Source organism: Protopterus annectens, chromosome 17.part0, assembly GCF_019279795.1.
Source record: "Protopterus annectens isolate FY-2018-M chromosome 17.part0, PAN1.0, whole genome shotgun sequence".
NCBI classification, from domain to species: Eukaryota; Metazoa; Chordata; order Ceratodontiformes; family Protopteridae; genus Protopterus; species Protopterus annectens.
The window spans coordinates 303599095-303623525 of NC_056751.1; the positions used below are offsets into that span (position 1 = coordinate 303599095).

Consider the following 24431-nt stretch of genomic DNA (forward strand, 5'->3'; position numbering starts at 1 on the left):
GTGGACCCACAGACCATTTCCTAGGGACCTAAAGGCATTAAGGCTACAACTGTCAAAACTCCTACCCCTTCGGACAGGGATTCCAAGGCATTAGACAGATGGGGAAAAAAGGTATACACCTCTGCTTTACTTGCCATTAGGGCTTTAAATTGCCAGTTTCATATGTTAAAGTATCAGCAGCATATTATGGAGCTAATTAAACAAAAAATGTTGTTGATTCCTGATTGTGCAGAACACAAAGATTTACAAGAGTTAATGCATTCTGTGAACCAAGTTCGTAAACATACTTTGCAATGTGGGTTTGATGCTTTAGAAGCATCTTGCAGGGCTGTTGTCACTGGGTCTGTTCTTAGAAGAGATGCTTGGCTTAAGGAACAGAACTTGCCAGATTATTATATATTTATTTTATTTTATTTACATTTGTTAACCAGGAAAGTCCGACTTGGAACGGGCCAATTTTCAGCGGAGGCCTGGGGAGAAATGCTCCAGATGCATATCTTTGTAATGTGGGAGGAAACCGGAGCACCCGGAGGAAACCCACACGAGTGCAGCGAGGACATGCAGACTCCGCACAGAAAGCACCCCAGCCGAGAATCGAACCGCAGAACCTCTTGCTGTGAGGCGACAATGCACCACAAAATTACTGGATGCACCATTAAATCAAGAATAATAAAGCAGAAGTCCTCAAAAGAATGGAGGAGAAAGCTAAATCTATGCAAACTGTTAAAGATTTCTTACAAGTACAGCCACCTAGATTCAGTAGGCACTGGCCTTCAAAAAACTGGTCTTTCCCAGTCCCTTCCAGGCCTTCTCAGTCCAAACCCAGGGGCAGCAGACCACCAAGACTTCAGTCTCACGTTATGCACAGATCTAAGCAATGGAGTGCTCCCATGTCCAAGACAGGGAGTAGTAAGCCTCCATCCTATGGTAAAATTGCACAATGAGTTATCCTTAACTCTTCCAAGCCTTACCCAAGTACTTGCACCTTTAGGAGGGAAACTTGCACTGCATGCCAAAAGCTAGCAATACATTACCCAAGACAAATGGGTCTTAAACATGGTTTCCCAGGGATACAGATTCCAGTTCCACTCACTCCCATCCATAAATGGATGGCCAGACCTCCCCCCAAACCAGTGGGCAGATGCCCAAAAGCAAGTGCTGTCTCTTCTCAGTATCAAGGCTATTCAACCTGTCCCAGCAGAATGAAGGGGACAAGGTTTTTACTCCAGACTGTTTCTGGTCTGCAGAAAAGAAAACTCTTGGCATCCTATCCTGGATCTGTCTATTCTCAACACCTTTTTGGTGGTTCCAAAATTCAAAATGCTAACTCTCCAACAGCTGCTTCCTATGCTAGCATAGGACTCCTGGCTAGCAGCCCTAGATTTAAAAGAAGCTTATCTGCACATCCCCATAAGGTAATCTTGCAGGAAATACCTACGCTTCAGGGCAGGCTCAATGCAGTATCAGTTCTCTGCACTTCCCTTTGGCTTATCTACTGCACCCAGGGTATTCACAAAGTGCCTAGCTCCAGCCATTGCATATTGCAGGCAGAGAGGAATTCAAATTTACCCATACTTGGACGATTGCCTGATTCAGGCGGACAGTCAGGAATTGCTACTTCAGCACCTGGCATTTGTAAAGAGACTTCTAACTTCACTGGGGGTACATTATCAAGAAAAAGAAATCACAACTGGTACCCAGCCAACAGATTGTATTCCTGGGAGCAAGCTTGAACACAATTTCCCAGATGGCATTCCTCACTCCAGAGAAACAAATTTGACAAACTATTTCAATCTACTGGCCACCAAAAACCGGCTATCTGCAAGAAAAATACTGCAAACCCTAGCGTTCATGACCTCTTGCATTTTACTAATTCCATATGCAAGACTGCATATGAGGAAACTTCAATGGTACCTAAATGTCTCTGGTGTCAACATTCTCAGGACCTGAAAACAATGATTCGTATCATTCCTTGCCTAAGGACAGAGGCCCTTTGGTGGGCAGAGGCCTGCAACCTCAACAAGGGACTCCCTTTCACTCTACCCCCTGCCGCCCAAACCTTAATAACAGACGCATCAGACTATACATGGGGGGCTCACATGGCAATGCAGTGCATTCGGGGAAATGGAACCCAAAGCAAATGCACCTGCATATCAATCAAAAAGAAATGTTAGCTGTACAAAATGCTCTGACCTCCTGGCTGTATTCTTCCAGGACAACTATTGATAAAGAGAGACAACACCACAGTTATGTGGTACATAAACAAGCAGGGGCGAACCCATTCCTACCCACTCTGGAGACTAGCCATGGCTCTGTGGAATACAGCCTTGAGCAACCAAGTGCACTTACAAGCTCAATTCTTGCCAGGGAAACTAAATTCACTGGCAGACAACTTAAGCAGAAATCTCATGGACCCACATGAGTGGAAACTGGAACCCAAATTTTTCAAGCTTTTGAGGAACAGATGGGGGATACCAGAGGTAGACCTTTTTGCTTCCCCTCAGAACTATCAATTGAGCAAATATTGCACCAGAACTCCCCAAAGCCAAGCTTGGAAAGTGGATGCCCTGTCCTTCAACTGGGAAAGCCTCTCAGTCTGTGTCTTTCCCCCTCTGCCACTTCTCTTGAAGGTTCTACTAAAAATCAAACAGGACAAGCCAAGGAAAATCCTGATTGCGCCAGAATGGCCATGCCAGCACTGTTACCCTCTTTTGCACAGTATGACAGTGCTACAACCATGGCACCTGCCTCAGACTCCTTCCCTGTCGTCCCAGCAGGTGGGCCAGATTCTGCACCCTCAGCTGCAGACCCTGAATCTTGCAGCCTGAATTCAATACCAGCAACCTCAGTAAGCAGGTGCTGGATGTCATTCTTGAGACAAGGAGGCCTAGTACTAGAAAATCCTATTCAGAAAAATGGAAAATATACTGTTCCTGGAGCCAGTGTCAGGCAGTGGGCACAACTGTGCCCAGCTTACCTCATATACTAGATTACTTAACAGAAATGCTCCACAAAGGCCTATCCTTCTCTTCAATTAAGATTCATGGCTCTGCCATCTCAGCTCATTATAATACTGAGCCACCCCTCTTCTCTCATCTTCTGGGAAAACAGTTCCTGAGAGGAGCCAAAAAGTTTAAGACCCCCCCCAGGAGAGCTCCCACTCCAGCCTGGGACCTTAACTTTGTATTAGAAAAGCTCACACTTACGCCCTTTGAATCTGCGGCCACAGCAGAGTTAAAATTCCTCTCATGGAAAACAGCTGTACTTCTAGCCATCACTTCAGCAAGAAGAGTGTCTGAATTGCAGGCCCTTATGGCAGTGGAACCCTTCATTATCTTCCATGCAGACAGGGTTTCCCTCAGGACTAACCCATCTTTTATGCCCAAGGTGGTGTCTAGTGTGGCTTTAAACCAGTCCATTTATTTGCCAACCTTTTTTCCTAATCCTTAGAATAAATGGGAAATGATCCTGCATTCCCTGGATGTGCACAGGCAGCTTAGGTTCTATCTGGACAGGACTAAGCCTCTCAGAAAATCTGACCAGCTGCTAGTCAGCTTTGCTGCAGGGGCAGAGGGCAAGGCCATTTCAAAGCAAACAGTTTCTAAATGGATAGCACACTGCATCCATTTCTGCTACAAGCACCATGGGAAACCTATCCCAAAGGGGATCGGAACTCATGCCACTAGGGCTACATCTACCTCTACAGCATTTCTCAGGGGAGTCCCTACCAGGGACATCCTGGAAGCTGCAACCTGGAGCTCTGTGCACACCTTCACCAAGCACTACCACTTGCCTATATTTTCTAAATCCAGAGCTGGATTTGCCACAGCAGTCATACAGGGCCTGATTGCCAGCCCTAATGCATCATAACTATCTCCACCCTTCCTTAGCTTTGGGAATCAACCCAAATGTGATAACTGCAACAGTGAGACAGAAAGAACATAATACAGTTATGTACACTTACCATAAATGTAGATGTTCGAGTGTATTCACTGTTGCAGTCCTGGTTACCCTCCCTCCAGCCCCCTGACTTCTTTTGACTTCTATCCTATCTTTTTTGTCTGCTATATCTTATATCATTGGTATTTGTTTTTTGCTGGGGGTATTACATACCATGTAATTGCTTCCTATTTTGAGGGTACCTGACATCTGGGGCAAGAAAAACTGATGTAATGGTGTCGGCTGCATTTTTTATACCCCTGATGACCTGACGTCATCGAAGAAGCGACAGCATCCAATGCAGAAATCCCAAGACTCTGGTATTCAGGCCAGCTGAGGGATACCTGCAGGCAGATAACCCAAATGTGATGACTGCAACAGTGAATACACTCGAACATCTGCATTTATAGTAAGTGTACACAACTGTACTTTACTGTTGCACAAATGTGCTTAAATCTGCTGCGCTCTGGGAATACAGAGTAAAGTCACACTAAAGGCAGTTTTGCAGAACAGTTAACGTAACATTTATTAGGCTGCTGGATGTCTGAAACCAGGAGTTACGTGGCATGTTGAGATAATTACCCTGTTTGTTGCCTGATGTTTTGGCAGTGTGTGTTGGGTTTGATTACAGCTGTATTTCAGTCTATTACATCTTGACAGTTTATATTCATATCATATATATTTACTTGGAAATGGTATTGCACTACACATAAAACATTTCTTTAACATGACATTGGAATAGTTCAGCAAGATATCTTTTTCAAAAACATTGCGGCCCCAACAGGTAGATTTAGTAATCCAATGTTATCCTGTTTAGGTACTGATTATTTTACTCTCTCATCCCTTATTTGTAGCTATAGCAATCAGTTAATTGTACAGAGCATGACAGATTAATGATTTCACTCATTACAGTTGAGTGACACCGCCATGTGTTTCTGCAGTTACGTCCTACTGATGCCTTTGGGCATCAAATATTGCTTGTTGATATTTGCATTGATAATTCTACAGCCATGCTGCATACAAAGTATTGAAAGATTCCATCTTAAAGCTTACACAATGGCAAATACAACTCTGTTGATATTTGACTTCTCTGTAGTACAGGTAAATAAATATTGTTATTCATGTAATATTTATTTTTATTGCCATAAATTTCATCTTTTTCTAAATATCTCAACAAGCAGGTAGCGCTGACAGAACTGCTTAGCTTTGTATGAAAGCTCTCAGCTATGTGAATAAAATTCTGCTGACAGTGTGTGTAACTTGAGTGGTTGCTGAGATATTGTAAGTTGCTTACAGCATATTGCAAACATAATAGTTACTGTGTTTACTGTGATTTACAAAATTAGTTTGTGCTGATGAGTTCAAAATTTACACTTTTTGTGACCTTTATATTTCCAGAGATATGAACATTTGTTAGAAATGCAAAGGTGTATTTTTATTCTATTAAAATGCTTAGGCTCTGCCCATTGGAAGTTACAGTGCAAACTTCCAGAGCTCCATTGGAGGGAGGGTGTTAAGAAGTAAGACTAAAACAGCATACCGATGTTCTTACATATCTTCCAAAAAATATTTTTGCAGTTCCTCTCTGATTTGTCTGCAACTCTCTCTCTCTTTGTTCACCCCTCCTTCTTCCATAAGTTTCATTGTGCTTAAATAATATTAGTGGCAATTTCATTGTGGAATGATGGACTAATGCTCTAATGTATAGAACGATTTTTAATAATGCCATACATTCTGTTCCAGCCATTAGCTAAAAGTTGATGAGTGTTTTGATTCATTCATTTTTGTTGGCTAAATGTTCTTGTGAGCCACCATTATCCTTCTTCAGTGATACTTTACTTTGATCCTGCCTCCATGTCACACTGACAATGTATCCTCTCCCTTCTGTGTCATTTTTCTTCCACCTCTACGCTTGCGCAATGTCTGGCTCTGGGCAACAAATGCAACTAATGCCAAATGGAGGAACAATTCTATTGGCAATATCTTTGGAATTGATTGCCTTCATCCACATTACTCTGTCTCTCTTTGCACTACTGTGCTAAGCTATATTTATTCAGTTTACTGTAAATTTAAATAAGATGAAGAGTTGGATGTATGGATTACAGTGGTCAATGGGGTTTATGTTTGCTGAAATCCACTATCAGCTATTAGCAAATTAATTTCTATATATTATGCTAAGCTAACATTCAGGTCAAATTTGCTTATTGATATGCTGAAGATGTTCTGATACATATGGATGGCAACATGTTTCATGATGTTTTGTCTGACTACTGTTTCTGTAACTATTGACTATACCTCTTTACTTAACACATCATTATCCTGCTGCTACAGTAATCTGCCTGGTACCTGTTGAAAATGCTGTCTTGTAATGATCTTTGAGTGGAAGTCAGCACAGACCAATATAGAGTACTGCTAAATACTATTGTAAGCTCAACACTTCAAGGTATGGTTATGCATGCGCTAATACTTTGCCATCAGCAGTATAAATCAGCTTAGCAGCACTGTGTTTAAAGAGTAGAAGAAAAAAAAGGAGATCAAAGAGTTATAGTTTTCTGTTGCACAATGTTTATATGTACGTATTACTGTTGCCCAAAGATGATCATGAGTTTTGAATGATGTTAACTCAGCTAATTAATTTATGTGAAGTAATGTTTCTACTCTACACTGTTTGCAATTGCATCGTTACCACCTTGGTTAACCTATTCTTACCATGTCCATCACTGTCATTCTGCAGTGCACTGTTCTATGTATGACTTGAATGTGTGTTTTGCCAGTGCACATAGTGCAAGTATGAGACAATACAAGTGTACAATCATCCTGACTTGATGTCACAGGAATTTTTGATTGATAATCTAGTGGTGTGAAACATTCAATGTATATGTCATTCCATTATGTGGAGCTTGTCAATGTGCCTCACAGTAACACAATGTACAGTGAGAACATATCTGCAGTGCATTTTCAAGGTATGTCACTGTATGTGACAGTCACAGTGATGATATACTGTCCTGTGCACATATATGCAGTTGCTGCATGATCTGGGATGCAGAGTACTATGTATTCCAAGCACTGATTATTACAATTATTCCAATATCCAGTTTCACATAGGTATTGCGCATCTTCTTCTGTGGTGCTTGCGAGAAATACATTGCTGTCTAGATTGTGTAACCTAGATATGTAGGTTCAATACCCACCATGAAAGGTGTGTATGTGTGTGTGTGCGCTTACGAATGTGCATTTTACATAGTGGTGTATCCACTTCCCCTGACAATAATACCTTTGGCTGTTCTCTCAGTTCCCTTATCCCGATTTTTGCAGTAACATCCTCTCTGAAACACACCGATTAGGTCATCCTGACAAAAGTATAGTCTTCCCCTAAAAGTCAGACTTCTTCTGTGATGCTTGAAAGTATTACAGTGCTCTCTAGCTTGTATAAGCTAGGTAGGTAGGAGTTTCAGTACTCAACATGGAAGACGTGTGTGCATGTGTGTCTCTGTGTGTGTTGTATTCACTTCCCCTGACACTCATACATTTTACTATTCTCATAGCTCAATAATCCCTAATTTTGCAGTAACATCTTCTCTAAAACACACTAATGAGGTCAGCCTAACAAAAGAGCATTCTCTCCACTGAGAGTCAAACTTCTTCTGTGGCTCTTGCAAGTTTTACAGTGCTTTCTAGATTGCGTAAATTAGATAGGTAGGAGGTTCAATACTCATCATGGAAAACCTGTGTGTGCATTTGTGTGTTTGCTTGTGTGTGTGTGTAATGCCTGTTGCTGCATGCATTTCCTCTGGAGAACATGTACTTAAATATGTATACAATTCCCTTATAACAACTTTTATGGATGTGTACATGAAACAGACTGATGAGATCATGACAGAAGCTCAGTCTTTCATGAGAATTAGACATTTCTTGTGATGCTTGTGGGTATTACAGTGCTGTTTAGATTGTGTAAACTAGATAGGTAGGAGGTTTGATGCCCATTATGAAAAACTGTGTGTGTGTGTGTGTGTGTGTGTGTGTGTGTGTGTGTGTGTGTGTGTGTGTGTGTGTGTGTGTGTGTGTGTGTGTGTGTGTGTGTGTGTATCTAACAACTTTTGCAGAAACATTCTGCATGAAACATACTGATAAGGTCATCCTAACCAAATGCAATTTCTCCCACGAGAGTCAGACTTGTCCTGTGACACTTGCAAGTATTACCTTGGGGTTGGGAGGGTGCCCTAATGGTTAAGGTGTTTATCTTACAAACACAAGGTGCATGTTTGAGTCTCACAAGGGATAATTGGCTAGGCTTAAAATGGCTCACAAGGGCAATTAGCTTAGTACTAATCTATGAACCTATGCTCTGCAGATTGTGTAAACTAGGTAGGTAGGAGGTTCAGTACCTGTCATGAGAAACTTGTGTATACACACATACACACACACACACACATATATATATATATATATATATATATATATATATATATATATATGTGTGTGTGTGTGTGTGTGTGTGTGTGTGTGTGTGTGTGTGTAATGCTGCTGTCTGCATTTCCCCTTGAGAGCATGTATTTAAATGTGTACACAACTTTCTTCTAACAAGTTTTACAAAAACATCCTGTATGAAAGACTGATGAGGTCATCCTGACAAAAGTGCAGTCTCTACCATGAGAGTCATACATTATTCTGTGGAGCTTTTGACTAATACACTGCTCTCTAGATTCTGCAGCCAAATAGATAGGAGGTTCATTACCCAACATAATAGAATTGTATGTATGTGTGAGGTTATTTACAGTTAGTTGAGCATGTGTTGATTCAACCTGTACTCAGGACACATTTTTTAAACTCAAAGATGACTACACCCCCCCCCCATGCCCAACATCGACAACTTCATTGCTTCATAAGGATGTAGCAATGCATACCTTTTGTAAATTTTCTGTGCGTTACTTAAAGGAAACATTGTTTCTTTAGGCAGTATTTTGTCCACACATTTGTACATTAATGCTTAAAATAAGAGTGTCATGTGTTGAAAGATAGCCATTTAATATTTTTAGAGGGAAAGTGATGCAAACATTTAAGTGGGGAGAGGGAAGAATGTTTCCCTTCTTCAAATGGCAGTTTTTTATCTATGGCATCAATAAGAGCATATGATTACGACATTATATTGTCTGCCCACACCTCTGGTTCAGTACACTGATGAGGTCATTGTTGTGCAAGTGAACTGAAGCTACTTGAATGTCAGATGTCTCCAGTGGTGCCTGCCTGTTTGATACTGTTATCAGTAATGGGTAAATAGGTAGGATGTTCGACTACAGAAATACTCAACTTCTGCAAGTGTGACTGCCAATGGAGTAATGATTGTTTTACACACATAAGCAGTGGCAATGTTTACAAACCCTGATTGACTGTAGGACTGCACTAGCTGTACTAGCCATACACTACTGATGCAATCCCTTCATAGATGCTATATATCTCAGTTGTATTCATTATTATGCTACGTTACTGGGTGCTGGTAATGTGCTGTATAGATGTTGAAAGTGGGTAGGTAGGTGGTTTGATTCCATCACTGCTTCAATAGTGTGACAGTTATTACTGTCATATACCTTAGGCCACCTCATAACCAACTTTATGTATCCTTCTAATTATAGGATACAGTTACAGTGGCAGTCTTTGATACTAGCAAATCCTCAGGGAAGATAACATTTTGTCCAAACAATGATTACATACTGCTGACATAGCTGCAGTATGTCACATTTGGATTGTGCATTCTCCTGAGTTGCATGACTGGATAGTGTGCTTTGTACATTGTCTAACTACATATGTAGGATGCTAGAGTCCGACTGTGGGTGTGTCTTTCAGCGTCATATTGCATAGACTGTTATGCAAGGTAATATATGATGAATAGCTGTACAGTGTTATTGTGCACATCAAACACTTTTTAGCATAAATATCCAGCTTATAAACTGTGGTGATGTCATCCATTTAACTATACCCTAACTTGGTTGTGTGGTATTTGCGATTCAGGTAATGATTTCTCTCTTGTGATCTTGGGTAGTTATTGGAAATCCATCCATTACTGCTCAGACTGCTTTGTGTCAGTGTTATTGTGACTGTACATGTAGTTAATACTGTTGTCAGTCTTATTGACTCTGTACACCTATAGAGGTTGATCTCTCTTACTAAAACCAGTGGCAGTTTGTCTCATAGCTGTGCTTTTAATCAGAGAAATTATGACATTTGCTTCCATTTTACTTACAATATGTAAGAAGTGTTATCCTCTGGCATGGGGGAGTAAAACCAGTGGCAGTTTTTCTCATAGCTGTGCTTTTAATCAGAGAAATTATGACATTTGCTTCCATTTTGCTTACTTACAATATGTAAGAAGTGTTATCCTCTGGCATGGGGGAGTGAGACAACATGCTGTTTGTTATTGACGTATTTCAGCAATCATAGCCACATATATCCTTCACTGAAAGAACATGATGTAATGTCTTCACATAACCAGTTATGTCACACTTGTAGTAACGTTTCAACCATGGTGCATTCATCTTGGAAAATGTCATGTATTGTCTCCTGTCAAATGCTCATGTTTTCAACATTCAAATTTATCGCCTGTTAGCATTATTGGGCCTTATACTGTAATGCATAACTGACATGTACCACAGTGATAATGTGCCCATTGAGACTGTGACAGACCTGCAAAATCCCTTTCATCTCACAGATTGTTTATCGCACATAAAATCGATGTAATAATTTAGCATAGGTGGATTGTCATACTAGTAGTAAGACTTCCGCTGTGGTGCTTCTGGTTCATCCAGATGTCATTAGTCACTAGAGTTGCATCATTGCTGTTCAAGTCCTGACAGGAGCAACATTATATGAATGTAATGTTATTACATAAACACCATTGTATCTAGTTATTGTTATCCATTTTTTATGTTGGACAATGATATATCGTCACAGTCTGTGATTGCATGGCATTGAAATGTTTATTCAGGGCATGTCCTGCTGGAAGTGCTCCTGTGGCACGTGCATTGAGTATTGGCATTTATATCATACTTACATAGCTAGACTAGTGTTCACTTCAAGGACAGTGTGTCCTACATGACCAAAACTGCGTCCTTGTCAAAGAGTCAGTCATATTGTCATGCTTATGTTATATGAACAGTAACATGATTAGCTTATTCCCAGCATTCTGACAAAATCTGATTGTTCATGTAATATCCACACCTCCTGTCTTGACACACACATTAAATGTAGTTATTTGTGAGAGTCCATTGATATCTGATGTGGCGCATGCAGTCAATACAGGGGTCTGGAGATTGCCTTGTGTAATGGCAGGGGTTTGAATCTGGTAGCATCTGTCTGTCAAACATATGTGGCAGACTACAGTGCATTACACACATTCACAGGCCAGATTTTTCATGCCAGGTAGGTCATCAGTACACCTTATATGGTATGATAGTGCTGTACCCCCTTTGGGAGTGTCCTTACTTACATGTCCGATATGCGTATGTCTGTAGTGCCCATGATTGCTATGCATCTCTCTGATATCTGTTCAGGCATGTATTCTGAAAGAACATGATGTAAATTTTCTTATGTCATTCCTTGCTCATATGCATTACCTATTCACAAGAAAATTATGCTCTGTATCTTATGTCATCCTCCAGACATGTATATAATACTGCCATTGTTTCCATCACTATATATGGCTTAATGGCAAATGTGTGATTTCATAAACATGTCTTACGTATGGATTGCAGGGAGATCATCAGTAGATGTGATTGGTCCTCTATTACGACACTTTCTATTCTCTTGCTGCTGTTAAATTGTTGTTCTGATGTTCTTCGTGTTTCACTGTTGCAGTCATTACATTTGGGTTTTCTGCTTGCAGGTAGCTCTTAGTCTGCCTGATTAACAAAGTCTTGGGTCCTGCGTCGGTTGCTGTCCCTTCTTCCATGACATCAGTTCGTCAGGGGTATAAAGCATGCAGCCGACGCCATTACATCAGTCTTTCTTGCCGTGCGGTGCCCGAAGCAGAAGCAGTTTGCAAGTGCCGGTCAGCCGATTACTGAAATTTTCATTTTCGAGTTTCAGAACCGAAGTCTTCAACCAAAAGCTAAGTACCCCGTTGGGGAAACTTTTTATTGCTCTTTACCGATGTCAGTAAAAGTTAATAATTGCATTACTTGTGGAAAGCAAATACCTCATAAAGATTTTCATTCGTACTGTATTCCTTGCCTAGGTACTGACCACGATGTACCTTGCTGTCGCTTTTGTGCTTTATTTAATCAGCGCACTATCCATCGTCGGTACATTTTCACCTCTAAATATTTCGGTTCTCAGTTTAATTATCCAGAAATTTTGTCGGTTAGCCATCCGACTACCGGGATTCTGAAAAAACACAAAGATAAAGACAGAGACAGGCCGCTGAGGTCCAAAACTGCCGATGACACTTCTCCTAAGCCAGTTCGCCGGTACTCAGTGAGGCTCTTTCACAGCCCCTGATACCTGCTACTTCTGATTCGCAGGCCTCTACTGAGACCCATTTGGAGTCCGGTATGCTGCAAGATGCTTGAACTATGGAAACCGCGGATGTCTCTACCTTGGATTGGTCCAGTGCCACTGTGCAGGCACCGGCTATTGAGGGTGTATTCAGGTCTACGGACTTGCATATTAAACCGATGCCTCCTTCTTCTCTTAGGCCTAAATCTCGAACCATGCCTAAAAAATCAACGCCCAGGCCACATGCTCAGGCCTCTATGCACAAAAAACAAATGATAAGAATGGCTGAAGATCTAATAACTCTAATCAGGGGTAGCCACCCCCCTCCCTTTTTAAGAGGCCTAGGACTGAAGTGGTTTATGAATCTTCTGACCAGGGTTCTGTTTTTTCTGATTCTTCTGATGATCTGGATTTGCCCTTATGTACTTTTGAGGATTCTGATGCAAAGGACTCCATTCCCTCTGCTTCCCCTCCAGAGGATTTTTCTTTTGGGGAAACCTTATATACTCTAAGGGAGCATTTCCACTGGGAAAGCCAGGATTTTTCTGATTCAAAAAAGAGGCTTAGAGATTTCTTACTCCTACCTCAGCATAGGCCTTTAGCTATTCCTCCTGTACTAGACATTGTTGATGATGCTTTTTCGGAATCTAGTTTAGCCCCTGATTCCTTGCCTCCTGCTCCCAGAAAACCAGACAGATACTACAGGGTCCCTGAGTAACACAAGTTCCTTTTTAAAAATCCTATTGCGGATCCAGAGACTCTTTCACAGGGGCCCAAGGGCATTAAGGCTTCTACTGCTAAAAATCCTACCCTTTCTGATAGAGACTCCAGGGTGCTGAATAGAATGGTGTAAGAAGGTTTACACTTCTGCAGCCTTAGCCATTAGGGCTTTAAACTGCCAGTTTCATATGTTAAAGTATCAGCAACATGTTATTGGATTGCTTAAACAGAAAATGATGTTGATTCCTGACTGTGTGGAATATAAAGAATTGCAGGATTTAATGCATTCTGCTGAACAAGTGGGAAAACATACTTTGCAATGTGATTTTGATTTATTAGAGGCCTCTTGCAGGGCTGCTGTTACTGGGTCTGTGCTTAGAAGGCATGCTTGGCTTAAGGAACAATCTTTGCCTGATCATGTTAAAGCTAAATTGTTGGATGCTCCCTTAAATCAGGACCGCATGTTTGGCAACAAGGCTGAGGAAGTTCTTAAAAAGTTGGAAGATAAAGCTAAATCTATGCAAACTGTTAAAGATTTCGTACAAGTTCAGCCTCCTAGATTTAGTAGGCACTGGCCTTCTAAGAATTGGTCCTTTCCAGCCCCTTCCAGGTCTTCTTAGGCCAAACCCACACACATCAAAAACCCCAGGGTTCAGTCCCAGGGGACACACTGAACTAAGCAGCGGGGGGCCTCCACTTCCAAATCTGGGAGTAATAAGACTCCCCCCTATGGTAAACTGTCTCAATGACGTCCTTTTAAAATTTCCAAGCACTTATCAACTCACTGCCCCTTTGGGGGGAAAGATTGCTCTTCATGCAAAGAACTGGGAACTCATTACTCAGGACAAATGGGTTTTAAATATAGTGTCCCAGGGATACAGATTTCACTTCCACACGTTGCCAACACCAAGCGGGTGGCCGGATCTACCCCCAAATCAGTGTGAAGAGGCCCAAAAACAAGTACTGTCTCTCTTAAGCATGGGGGCTATTCATCTGGTAAGAGAAGAGAAAAAGGGACAAGGTTTCTACTCAAGACTTTTCCTGGTACCCAGAAAAGACAATTCATGGCGTCTTATCCTGGACCTGTCTACTCTAATCACTTTTTTGGAGATTCCAAAATTCAAGATGCTGACTCTTCATCAGTTACTTCCTTTGCTAGGCAAAGATGCCTGGTTGGCAACACTAGATGTAAATGAAGCATACCTGCACATCCCAGTCAGGGAATCTTGCCCTATAAGATACCTACGCTTCAAAGCAGGCTACACGCACTGTCAGTTCTCTGCATTGCCCTTTGGCTTATCTACTGTGCCTAGGGTATTCACAAAGTGCTTAGCTCCAGTTATTGCATTTTGCAGGCAAAGAAATATACAAATATGCCCATATCTGGACGATTGTCTAATTCAGACAGAAAGCCAGGACATACGTTTGAGTAATCTGGCCTTTGTACAAAGGGTTCTAACTTGTCTGAGGTACACCATAAATGAAAAGAAATCACACCTGGTACCCTGTCAACAAATTATATTCCTGGCAGCAAGCCTGAATACAACTTCCCAGATGGCCTACCTCACTCCAGAGAAACAAATTCATTTGACAACCTACTTCAAACAAGTGGCCACAAAAACCCTGCTATCTGCAAGACAAATACTGCAAGCCTTGGGTTTCATGGCCTCCTGCATTCTTCTAATTCCATATGCAAGACTGCATAAGAGGAAACTATATTGGTATCTAAAAAGCCTATGATGTCAACATTCTCAGGATCTAGAATCAATGATTCCTATCATACTTTGCCTATGCCTAGAGTTCCTCTGGTGGGCAGAGGCCTGCCACCAAAACAAGGGACTACCTTTCACACCACCCCCTGCCGCCCAAACCCTAAGAACAGATGCATTAGACTATGCATGGGGGGCTCACCTGACAGGGAAGTGCATTCATGGCAAATGGAACCCAAGTAAAATGCACCTGCATATCAATCAAAAAGAAATGTTAGCTGTACAGAATGCTCTGACAGCCTTCAAGGACCACATTCTTCCAGGACAACTACTGGCAAAGATGTACAACACCACTGTCATGTGGTACATAAACAAGCAGGGGGGTACACATTATTGCCCCCTCTGCAGACTAGCCATGGCATTGTGGAACACAGCCTTGAGCTACCAAGTGCACCTACAAGCTCAGTTACTGCCAGGAAAATTAAATACACTGGCAGACGGACTAAGCAGAAACCTCATGGACCCACATGAGTGGAAACTGGAACCAAGGATTTTCAACATGTTGACAAGCAAATGGGGGAGCCCAGATATAGACCTGTTTGCCTTTCCCCAGAACTACCAATTGGGCAAATTTTGCATAAGGACTCCCCACAAACAAGCCTGGAAAGTGGATGCTCTGTCCTTCAGCTGGAAAAACCTATCAGTCTATGCCTTCCCCTGCTCTCCAGGTACTACTAAAAATCAAACAGTACAAAACAAAGATGATTTTGATTGCTCCAGACTGGCCACGCCAACACTGGTACCCCCTCCTATGCAGTGTGTCACGGTTATCCCCATGGCACCTGCCTCAGACTCCTTCCCTGTTGGCTCAGCATGAGAACCAGATTCTGCACCCTCAGCTTCTAGCACTGAACCTTGCAGCCTGGCTAATTACATAATCTCTCCTTTACCATCCCTCTGTAAACCTGTGATAGATATCATTTTAGAGGCAAGGAGGCCTAGCACTAGAAAATCCTATGCTGAAAAATGGAAAAGATTCTGTGCCTGGAACCAATCTCAAGGGATAAGCACTGCAGCGCCCAATTTACCTCAGATTTTAAAAATACTTAACTGAGATGCTTCACAAGGGCTTATCCTTCTCCATTAAAATCCATGCCTCAGCCATTTCAGCTCATTATAACACAGAACCCCCCTCCCTTCTCTCATTCACTGCTCAAGCAGTTCCTCAGAGGGGCCAAAAATTTGAGACCACCCAGGAGAGCTCCAACCCAGGCCTGGGACCTTAACTTTGTTTTGGAGAAACTCACTCTACCTTTTTTCGAGCCAGGTGCTACTGCAGACTTAAAATTTCTTTCTTGGAAAACAGCTTTCCTTTTAGCAATCACTTCAGCTAGAAGGGTATCTGAATTACAGGCCCTTATGGCAGTGGAGCCTTTCATCATCTTTCATGTGGACAGGGTGTCCCTCAGAACCAATCCATCCTTCATGCCCAAGGTGGCATCCAGTGTGGCTCTTAATCAATCCATTCATTTGACAACCTTTTTTCCCAATCCACAGAACAAAGAGGAATAGATACTGCATTCCTTAGATGTGCACAGACAACTCAGATTCTACTTGGACAGGACTAAGCCTCAAAGGAAATCTGAACAACTGCTGGTAGCATTTGCTGCAGGGGCAGAGGGGAAGGCTATTTCAAAGCAAACCATTTCTAAATGGATAGGCCACTGCAATCATTTCTGCTATAAGCACCATGGGAAACCTATCCCCCAGGGGATCAGACCTCACTCCACCAGGGCTGCATCTACTTCTACAGCCTTTCTCAGAGGCGTCCCTTCCAGGGACATCCTAGAAGCTGCTACCTGGAGTTTTGTACATACTTTCACCAAGCATTATCATTTGCCAATTTTCTCTAAATCCAGAGCTGGCTTTGCCACTGCAGTCTTGCAGGGCCTTATAGCTGGTCCTAATGCTATCTAAATTTCTCCTCCCAACCATAGCTTTGGGAATCTACCCAAATGTAATGACTGCAACAGTGAAACACGAAGAACATAGTACAGTTGTGTACACTTACCATAAATTTAGATGTTCTAGTGTATTCACTGTTGCAGTCCTGGTTACCCTCCCTCCAGCCCCCTAACTTCTTTTGGCTATACCTCTACTTTCCTTTTCTGTGCTTAAAAGCCTTTTTGGTGTATTTGCTTTTTTGTTGGAGGTATATGATTGTATTTTTATATTTAATTGCTCCCCATTAGGGGGGCACCTGACATCTGGGGCAAGAAAAACTGATGTAATGGCATCGGCTGCATGCTTTATACCTCTGACGACCTGACGTCATGGAAGAAGAGACAGCAACCGATGCAGGACCCAAGACTTTGTTAATCAGGCTGACTGAGGGCTACCTGCAAGCAGATAACCCAAATGTAATGACTGCAACAGTGAATACACTCGAACATCTACATTTATGGTAAGTGTACACAACTGTACTTTACTGTTCCCTGTAATTGTATGTGAGCATGCCCAGTCTTAGTATGTCAGACATGTTTGCAACTCGAAAATGGCAAAACTGGACTCCTGACATGTCATCCTCTCAGTCTTGACATTGGCCACTTATGTATGCATGTTGTTTGTTGTTAGATTACCACGTATCATTTATATAACCATAAAACACTTGCCTATTGCATGCTTGTAGGTAATTAAACCTTTTCCTATTGGTGCCCCTGTTATTTCTTTGCAAAAATGTGTCCATTTCTGAGTTATCTGACATTAAGCTGTGTAATGTCCTTTGGTTCTTGGGTATACACGGTGAGATGGATAATACATCCCTTATATGCTATGATTGCATTCAGTGCATTCATCCCATAATGTATCTTTTGTCCTTGCAAACTCTTATCTCAAGTCAACAATTTAGTTAACATGTATATCACATTTTCACTCCACTTTCTTGCAATGCAGCTTTATTTCACTATCCACATCCTTTCTTAGCATGTTCCTTTGTTATTTATATGCATACCCATAGGATTGGCATTCCCACTAATTATCGTTACATCAGTCTTGCAGGTTTTATGTCCAAAATGCATCTTCTTCACTTTCTTCTCATTTGCCTGCAGGATATGAGTACACTTTAAACTTTTCTCCCTCCCTAATAGTCACATATTATTACACATTGCTGTGTACCAATTCTCCCATTTTATCTCCCTTCATTTTGTATCGCATCCCTGTACTTGCCCGTAATTTATGTCTGGTCCATAGCACATGCTCATACCTGAGCACTGCATATATGTGACCCATTTTGTTTACATTGTGTCTTGCTGCTTGCAAGCACCTTTCTATGGCCATGAACACTATTACTGGGCAAAGAAAGATGCTTGCGATGAGCAGCACGGATATTCATTTAGTGCTGCCGCTCATCACACTAACATGCTTACATTGTGTAAGCACCACACGTTGCCTACACTGTTGTTAGTGAATCCCAGGAAAAGTGCGCACTTCCTAAGAAGCCACTGAGGTGCCCACTTAAGAGACATAATTTAGAGTCAGAGATAGGTCACTGTTCTGCAGATATTTAGGAGGCTGTTGATACTTCTGTCCCATCTTCTGCACATGATCCCAGATTTGGGAAATTATTCAAATTAGTGCAGTAAAGAATGTGACAATGTACAATGGTGGTCTTCCTTCATTTTAGGATCCAAAATCCAGGTAAGGCCAGTGTAATCTTGATTGTGCCACTTTGGCCAAGCAGACTTTGTTTCCTCTTCTCCAACATTCCCTACCTTTCCCCTCTCTGTGAATTTATTCTTACAGGATTCTGCTGATTCATCTATCAGAAATGGACACATCCTGACTCTTCCATGTACTCAGACTGAAGTCGTAGCTGTTCCAGTTCCATTCATGGCTAGGTCACATGGACTCTTTAATAGTATTGTGTACATCATTTCCTCCTTTGAAAAACCTTGTACAGAAAAGACATACTTAGATAAGTGGAAAAGGTGTCTTGTTTCTAGGTTGTAGGTCTTGTCCATCAGTAAATCCATCAGTCCAATTGCCATTTTTCACACTACTTATAGAAATCAATGGGAGTTCCTTCTGTGCTGTGTGAATGTACATAGATAAATCAGGGTTTAAGTTGATAGAATTTTGTCTATAGCCTTTAATTACTTTTACAAATGGATGAAAAGGCAAGACAGATTTGAATCAACTCCTTTCTTATGGTTTCCACTTGTATTTCTTTTCTCTGTAGTAATACAGCAAATCCTTGCAGTGTACTTGTAAGGTATATTTTAACAGAGCTATCTCCACATCTACAGCCATTTTCCACAATGCCATCTAAGATAACATTCATTTCATTGGTAGATAGTCAGCCCTATGTACTTCAGCAATCCACTGTAAAATGAACACTATCTGTAGATACAAGTGTTCCATTGGGGCCATGGTATTTAAAGGTGTGTTTCCACAGCGTGACCACCCAGGAGGATGAGCTGGTGACCATGCCCTGAATGTTACTGCTAATGGGTCTACTTATTATGAAACATGGAATTTGTATACTTACCATAATGATAGAACTCTTTGAAGAAGGCTGTCTGCAGTAATCCTCCCACGAGCCTGCATTTTTATTCTTTAGTTTCCTGTACTGCTTTTATAGAACCTTTTTAATTGTTGTAACTGCTGGAGCTTTTGTTTCAGAATCGGAGAAAGGCAACAAAGCTTGGTGTACTGGGGGGATGGAACTGACAGCCCGTGAAAGTTTTACTGGTGGTAAGAAAATAAAGACAGCAGCCTTTTTATCAAAGGTCTTGGAGTTTTTTTTAGTCTGTCTTTAGCTAACCACATCACTGTCAAAGTCCACGTGGTAGTGACTTCCAAACCTCAATATCATGATCAACAGCATCCTCCACCCCACCCCAGCCCTCACTGCAGGATCCCAGTAACATAGAACCTTTCTAAACTGGTATTCCATCTATGCATCCCTCACAGGGATTGCTTCCTTCCATGGAATCTATGCTTCATGTTGAAAAATGACTAGATTCGTGATGGAATTAAGTTCCTGTTCGGAAGAAAACTCTTTCGCGTGATCATTACCTCAGCTTGACGTATTTTGAATTTTCAACAACTGAAGCCTTTGACCTGCATTTGACTATAAAGATCAGATATGATTAAGAACTAATTGAAGATTTGTACCTACGGGAACCCACTGCACTTGGGCATATTCCATCCTTTTGCAGGTTTTCATCTAAGAAAGGAACAGTAGAGGTGAGTTTTAGTGCCGACTTGTGTTGTCTGTCTCCAGTTTAGTTTTCACCTGTCCAGATTTAAACTCATTAGAAAGGAGTTATGTACACTAATCTCCTTTTGTTTAGGGAAAGAAGTCAAGTGCCTTAGCTGTGGCTCTCCAAATATTACCCAGTTTTTGTTATTTTACCACACTTAATGTGGGAGGCTTTTCCAATGGACAGTTGAGCCTTGTTCCACTAGGACAGTAGCAGGTAAAAGCTTCCTTCCATAATGCTTCTATTTACAACTTTTCTGCCATAGCCACATGGTCTTCTACCCATATTTTCAGCAGTCATCTCAAAGTTAACATGGCCGTCAGGCATAGAACTCCCTTTTAAATGCTTCCTACAAAACAAAGCCTCTATGGTAGGCCGTAGTGATAACACTTCACATACTGGAGTCTGAAAAGGATGCATGTCTCTGGGATTTGTACTGGCACACCTTTTCCTTTCCTTTTCCCTGCTCACCCATGTTTAAAACTAGAATGCCAATATTGTTTGGGTCATTACCCATTAGTAAAACAGCAATGATCATAGTACTGTCAAGAGTTTCAACTGTTGTACGTATGTGTTATGGTAAGATGGTTTATTTATGTAATGTATTTAATTTAGTGATAGATCTTTTGAAGCTTTTTGTTGCAGTGGCATGTGGGTGCCCCACATGCCTACTTCTTTTCAATTGTTTTGATACCAGTTATGGTTGTCAGTATCTGCTTATCCACAAAAATATAATTTTCCTTCTCAAGGTTGCATGAAAAGAATTTTTCTGTCTTACATTATCCCACTACAAGCAGAAGACATGATGTCCAAAACATTTGGAAAGGAGATGTCAGGGCGACTCCTATACACTGATAGCATATGTGGGCAATCTTAGTAGCATAGGATGTAGTCTGTGACCTGATTCAAATTTGTGTTACAAAGGTCTGGTATGAGTAACACACAACTGTATGATTTTTCTGTCATACTCAGATTGCTGAAGAAAGTTTAAGTTTAGGTTAACTCTGTGAAAGGCAGTGTTTTAGGAGATCTGTTATTGACCAATTTCCTACAGTTTGAACTGTTTTAAGATTTGTTTCCAAGTTCTGTAATCCAAAGAAGAAGCCAGTTGAGTATGAAACTTTTTCAGCAACAAATAATTTCATTATTGATTGAATTTTATTCCTCAGGTTTTCGGGACTGGGTTCCAAAAGAATTACAGAGGGTTGGCTGTGTGGAACTGTTAAATACAGTACAAAGACGAGTTCGGCCGAAGCTTCATGTGTTTGGAGGGATCCATGAAGGTGAGTGCAGATTTTTTTTATGTAAGTTCTGTATAACAGTAGTGTTACTGGGCAGCTCTGAAAATGACAAAAAAACATGTTTCTTTTAACCTGCTGGTGTACAGGGTGATTTTCTGTTTTTGCTACCATTGACTCAGAGCCATATAGCAGTTTGGGTGCTGGAAAACAGTATGGCATAATGTGGTAGCAAAGACATCAGATGCTCACAATGCAGCCTTTTATTTTACAAAGAAGGGTACTATACTGTTTGCTTGCTATCTGGTAGGGGTTGGGGGAAATAACATTAACAGGCCTCTGTTATTTACTGGGAGACATGGACAGATATTTGCAGTCAAAAGGAGCATGTGCAGAAGTTTGGGTTTGTTTGTACATACAACCTAGATGTCTTCCATAGTACTGTGGATAAAATGTAATTAAAAAAAAAAGAAGCACACAGTGATCTGATACGCCACCCATCAACAGCCCCATGTTCTTGCCTGTCTTGTGTTGGGAATTAATGAAGAGATAAAAAAGACATGTTGAGCAGCTTCTGATATCAATGAGTTTTGGCCCAAAATATGTAAAATAAAAAGAAAAAATTTGCATCATGATGAATGGTAGCATAACCTTAAAGGAACCATGCTTTGGATTTAATTCCATCTTAGGGTGTAAGGTAACAAAATAAGGAAATTAACAAAAAGAGATTTTTTTTCCCACTTGGACAATAGAAAGTAAAGGCGCACTGTTGCCCTTGGTTAACTTTACACAGTGAAAGAAAATAGGCATGGCATGCTTGGAAAAGTCACCACTTTGACAGTACTGAATACATTGTTTTACACTGCAAAAATAGCAGCAGAATATCTACAAAATCAGCCAAAAAACCTTTCATTAGAAAACACCATCCTGATCAAGGGACTGGCCAAAATTGTTTTGAAAACCACAAAAAAATTAACTAACATAGGTGTCAGGTCAGTTAATAAAAATGTACTCCTGAAGTAGTAGTTTAATGAACTTTAAGATTTTATTGCATCTACCTCACTCTCACCTTCAGCTCAGTTCAAAAATGTAGTACTGTCCACACTAAAACAGACAGTCCATGAAACCTTATGAAGCCCAGCATTTCACATTAACTCTATAGTTAAAAATATGACTCTAAAAGCTTTTAGAGAAACTCAACAGAAATTAAGATCCCCCAGTACCTACATCTCAAATTTCTAAAACTTGCCAGCCCAAACATAGTTAAAACCTTATGCTTATTACTAGAGTATTACCAGGGAGTTTGACATAATGGTTAAGATATTTGCCTTACAGACCCAAGGTACTGGGTTTGATTCTCACATGGGTTAATTGTCTAGGCTTAAAATAGCCCACAAGGGCAGTTAACCTACAACAAATCTATACACCTATGAACCTGTAGTTAAAAGCATATGCCAGAGTATTGATCCTTCCTAAAAGTAGCACAACACACACAGCATTTAGGGCCTATTCACAGTATCTACCCAGCTGCCAAAATAATGAAAAGACTGATGGTTCAGCAAATTCTTTACAAAGTTTCTATTTAAAACATTTTTACTGACTGCCAGCACTTATGGACTGCCAATGTGTGCTCCATATGGTGTGTGGTAAATTCAGTGCCACTTACAAAGTTACCAATTTCAACAACTCTGCCTGGGAAAGGGGAAAAATAGGGGGGCATCCATTCATTGACCTGAAAAGAGCTTTAGAAACTGTAAACCACTGTTTATCACTAACTACTGTGTTTCATGAATTGGTTTGCATTCTACCTACAGAAGAGAAACTGTAGGGCTTCTTTGGTTACACCACCTCAGATACTAGAGTCTGGAAAGCAGGCATATGTCAGGAATTTTTATTGGCAGTCCTTTTCTTCTCTTTCAGTAAACAACCTTTCCCATTTATCAATATTACACACACACACACACACAGATATATATATATATATATATATATATATATATATATATATATATATATATATATATATATATATATATAGGGCTACAATATCGAACACCCGATACATGGAACTGCCACACATCTCCCATTGGGTCCCATGTTAGCTGTTGTTCCTGGGTATGCAGAGGTAGGGACTTTCGAGATTCAGTGTTTTACTCTGTTTCAGGTGTTTGACATTGTAAGCTTTGGAACAGTTTTATCGACATTGCCTGATTCGGTAGAGGCAGTGCCAAATATCTAATAAATATATGTGTGTGTATGTATATATATATATATATATATATATATATATATATATATATATATATGTGTGTGTGTCTGTGTGTATGGATGGACGTAGGGCATTAGGTCGAATGTCCAGTGGGCGGTCAACAGGTGGGTGAGATCAACAATCTCTAAGTGGAGGAATATTTCCTTTTCCTTTGATAATGTAATCTCAGAGTTCGATATATATATATATATATATATATATATATATATATATATATATATATTTATTTATTTATATATATATATATATATATATATATATATATATATATATATATATATATATATATATATATATATATATGTAAATAGCAGGGGGTGAGGGGGGCACACGGGAGGGCTTGCCCTTTTTACACATTACTTGCCTTTGGTTTAGTATTCTCCAGGGTAATCCAAGAAGCATATCAGTCTCGCTGTGTTCAACATTTTGATGTCAACCTACTATATGTCAGGGTATTGGACATTCAGTCTAATGCCCTACACACACACACACACATATATATATATATATATATTTTTTTTTTTTTTTTTTTTTAATTGGGTAGGTAGGCTGATCTTCCAACCTTTTTATTTTCAGCCACAGCCCAAACTCAAAAGAGCACATTTACAGAGAGAGTGTGCAGTGAAAGAGCATTTTGACATGTATGTGAAATTACATACAGTAAATAATTTACATACTTTAATTACATAATAGAACAATGTACTCAACTGATTAGGAAATACTGAAGAGTAAAATAATTTCCATGATACCTGGTCTTTTGTATCAGAACAGCATAACATTTGTCCATTTGAAGTGCTGTGTTCTG

At 40.6% G+C, this 24431-nt stretch overlaps 1 protein-coding gene across 1 annotated transcript in view; it reads left to right on the top strand.

Annotated features, from left to right (window-relative positions):
* The window catches only part of MPPED2 (metallophosphoesterase domain containing 2), a 1431207-nt gene that overhangs the window by 1373112 nt on the left and 33664 nt on the right, over positions 1-24431 (top strand). The window contains exon 6 of the mRNA XM_044059323.1: positions 21289-21402. Coding sequence (XP_043915258.1) covers positions 21289-21402 — 114 coding nt within the window. The remainder of the gene's footprint in view (positions 1-21288; positions 21403-24431) is intronic.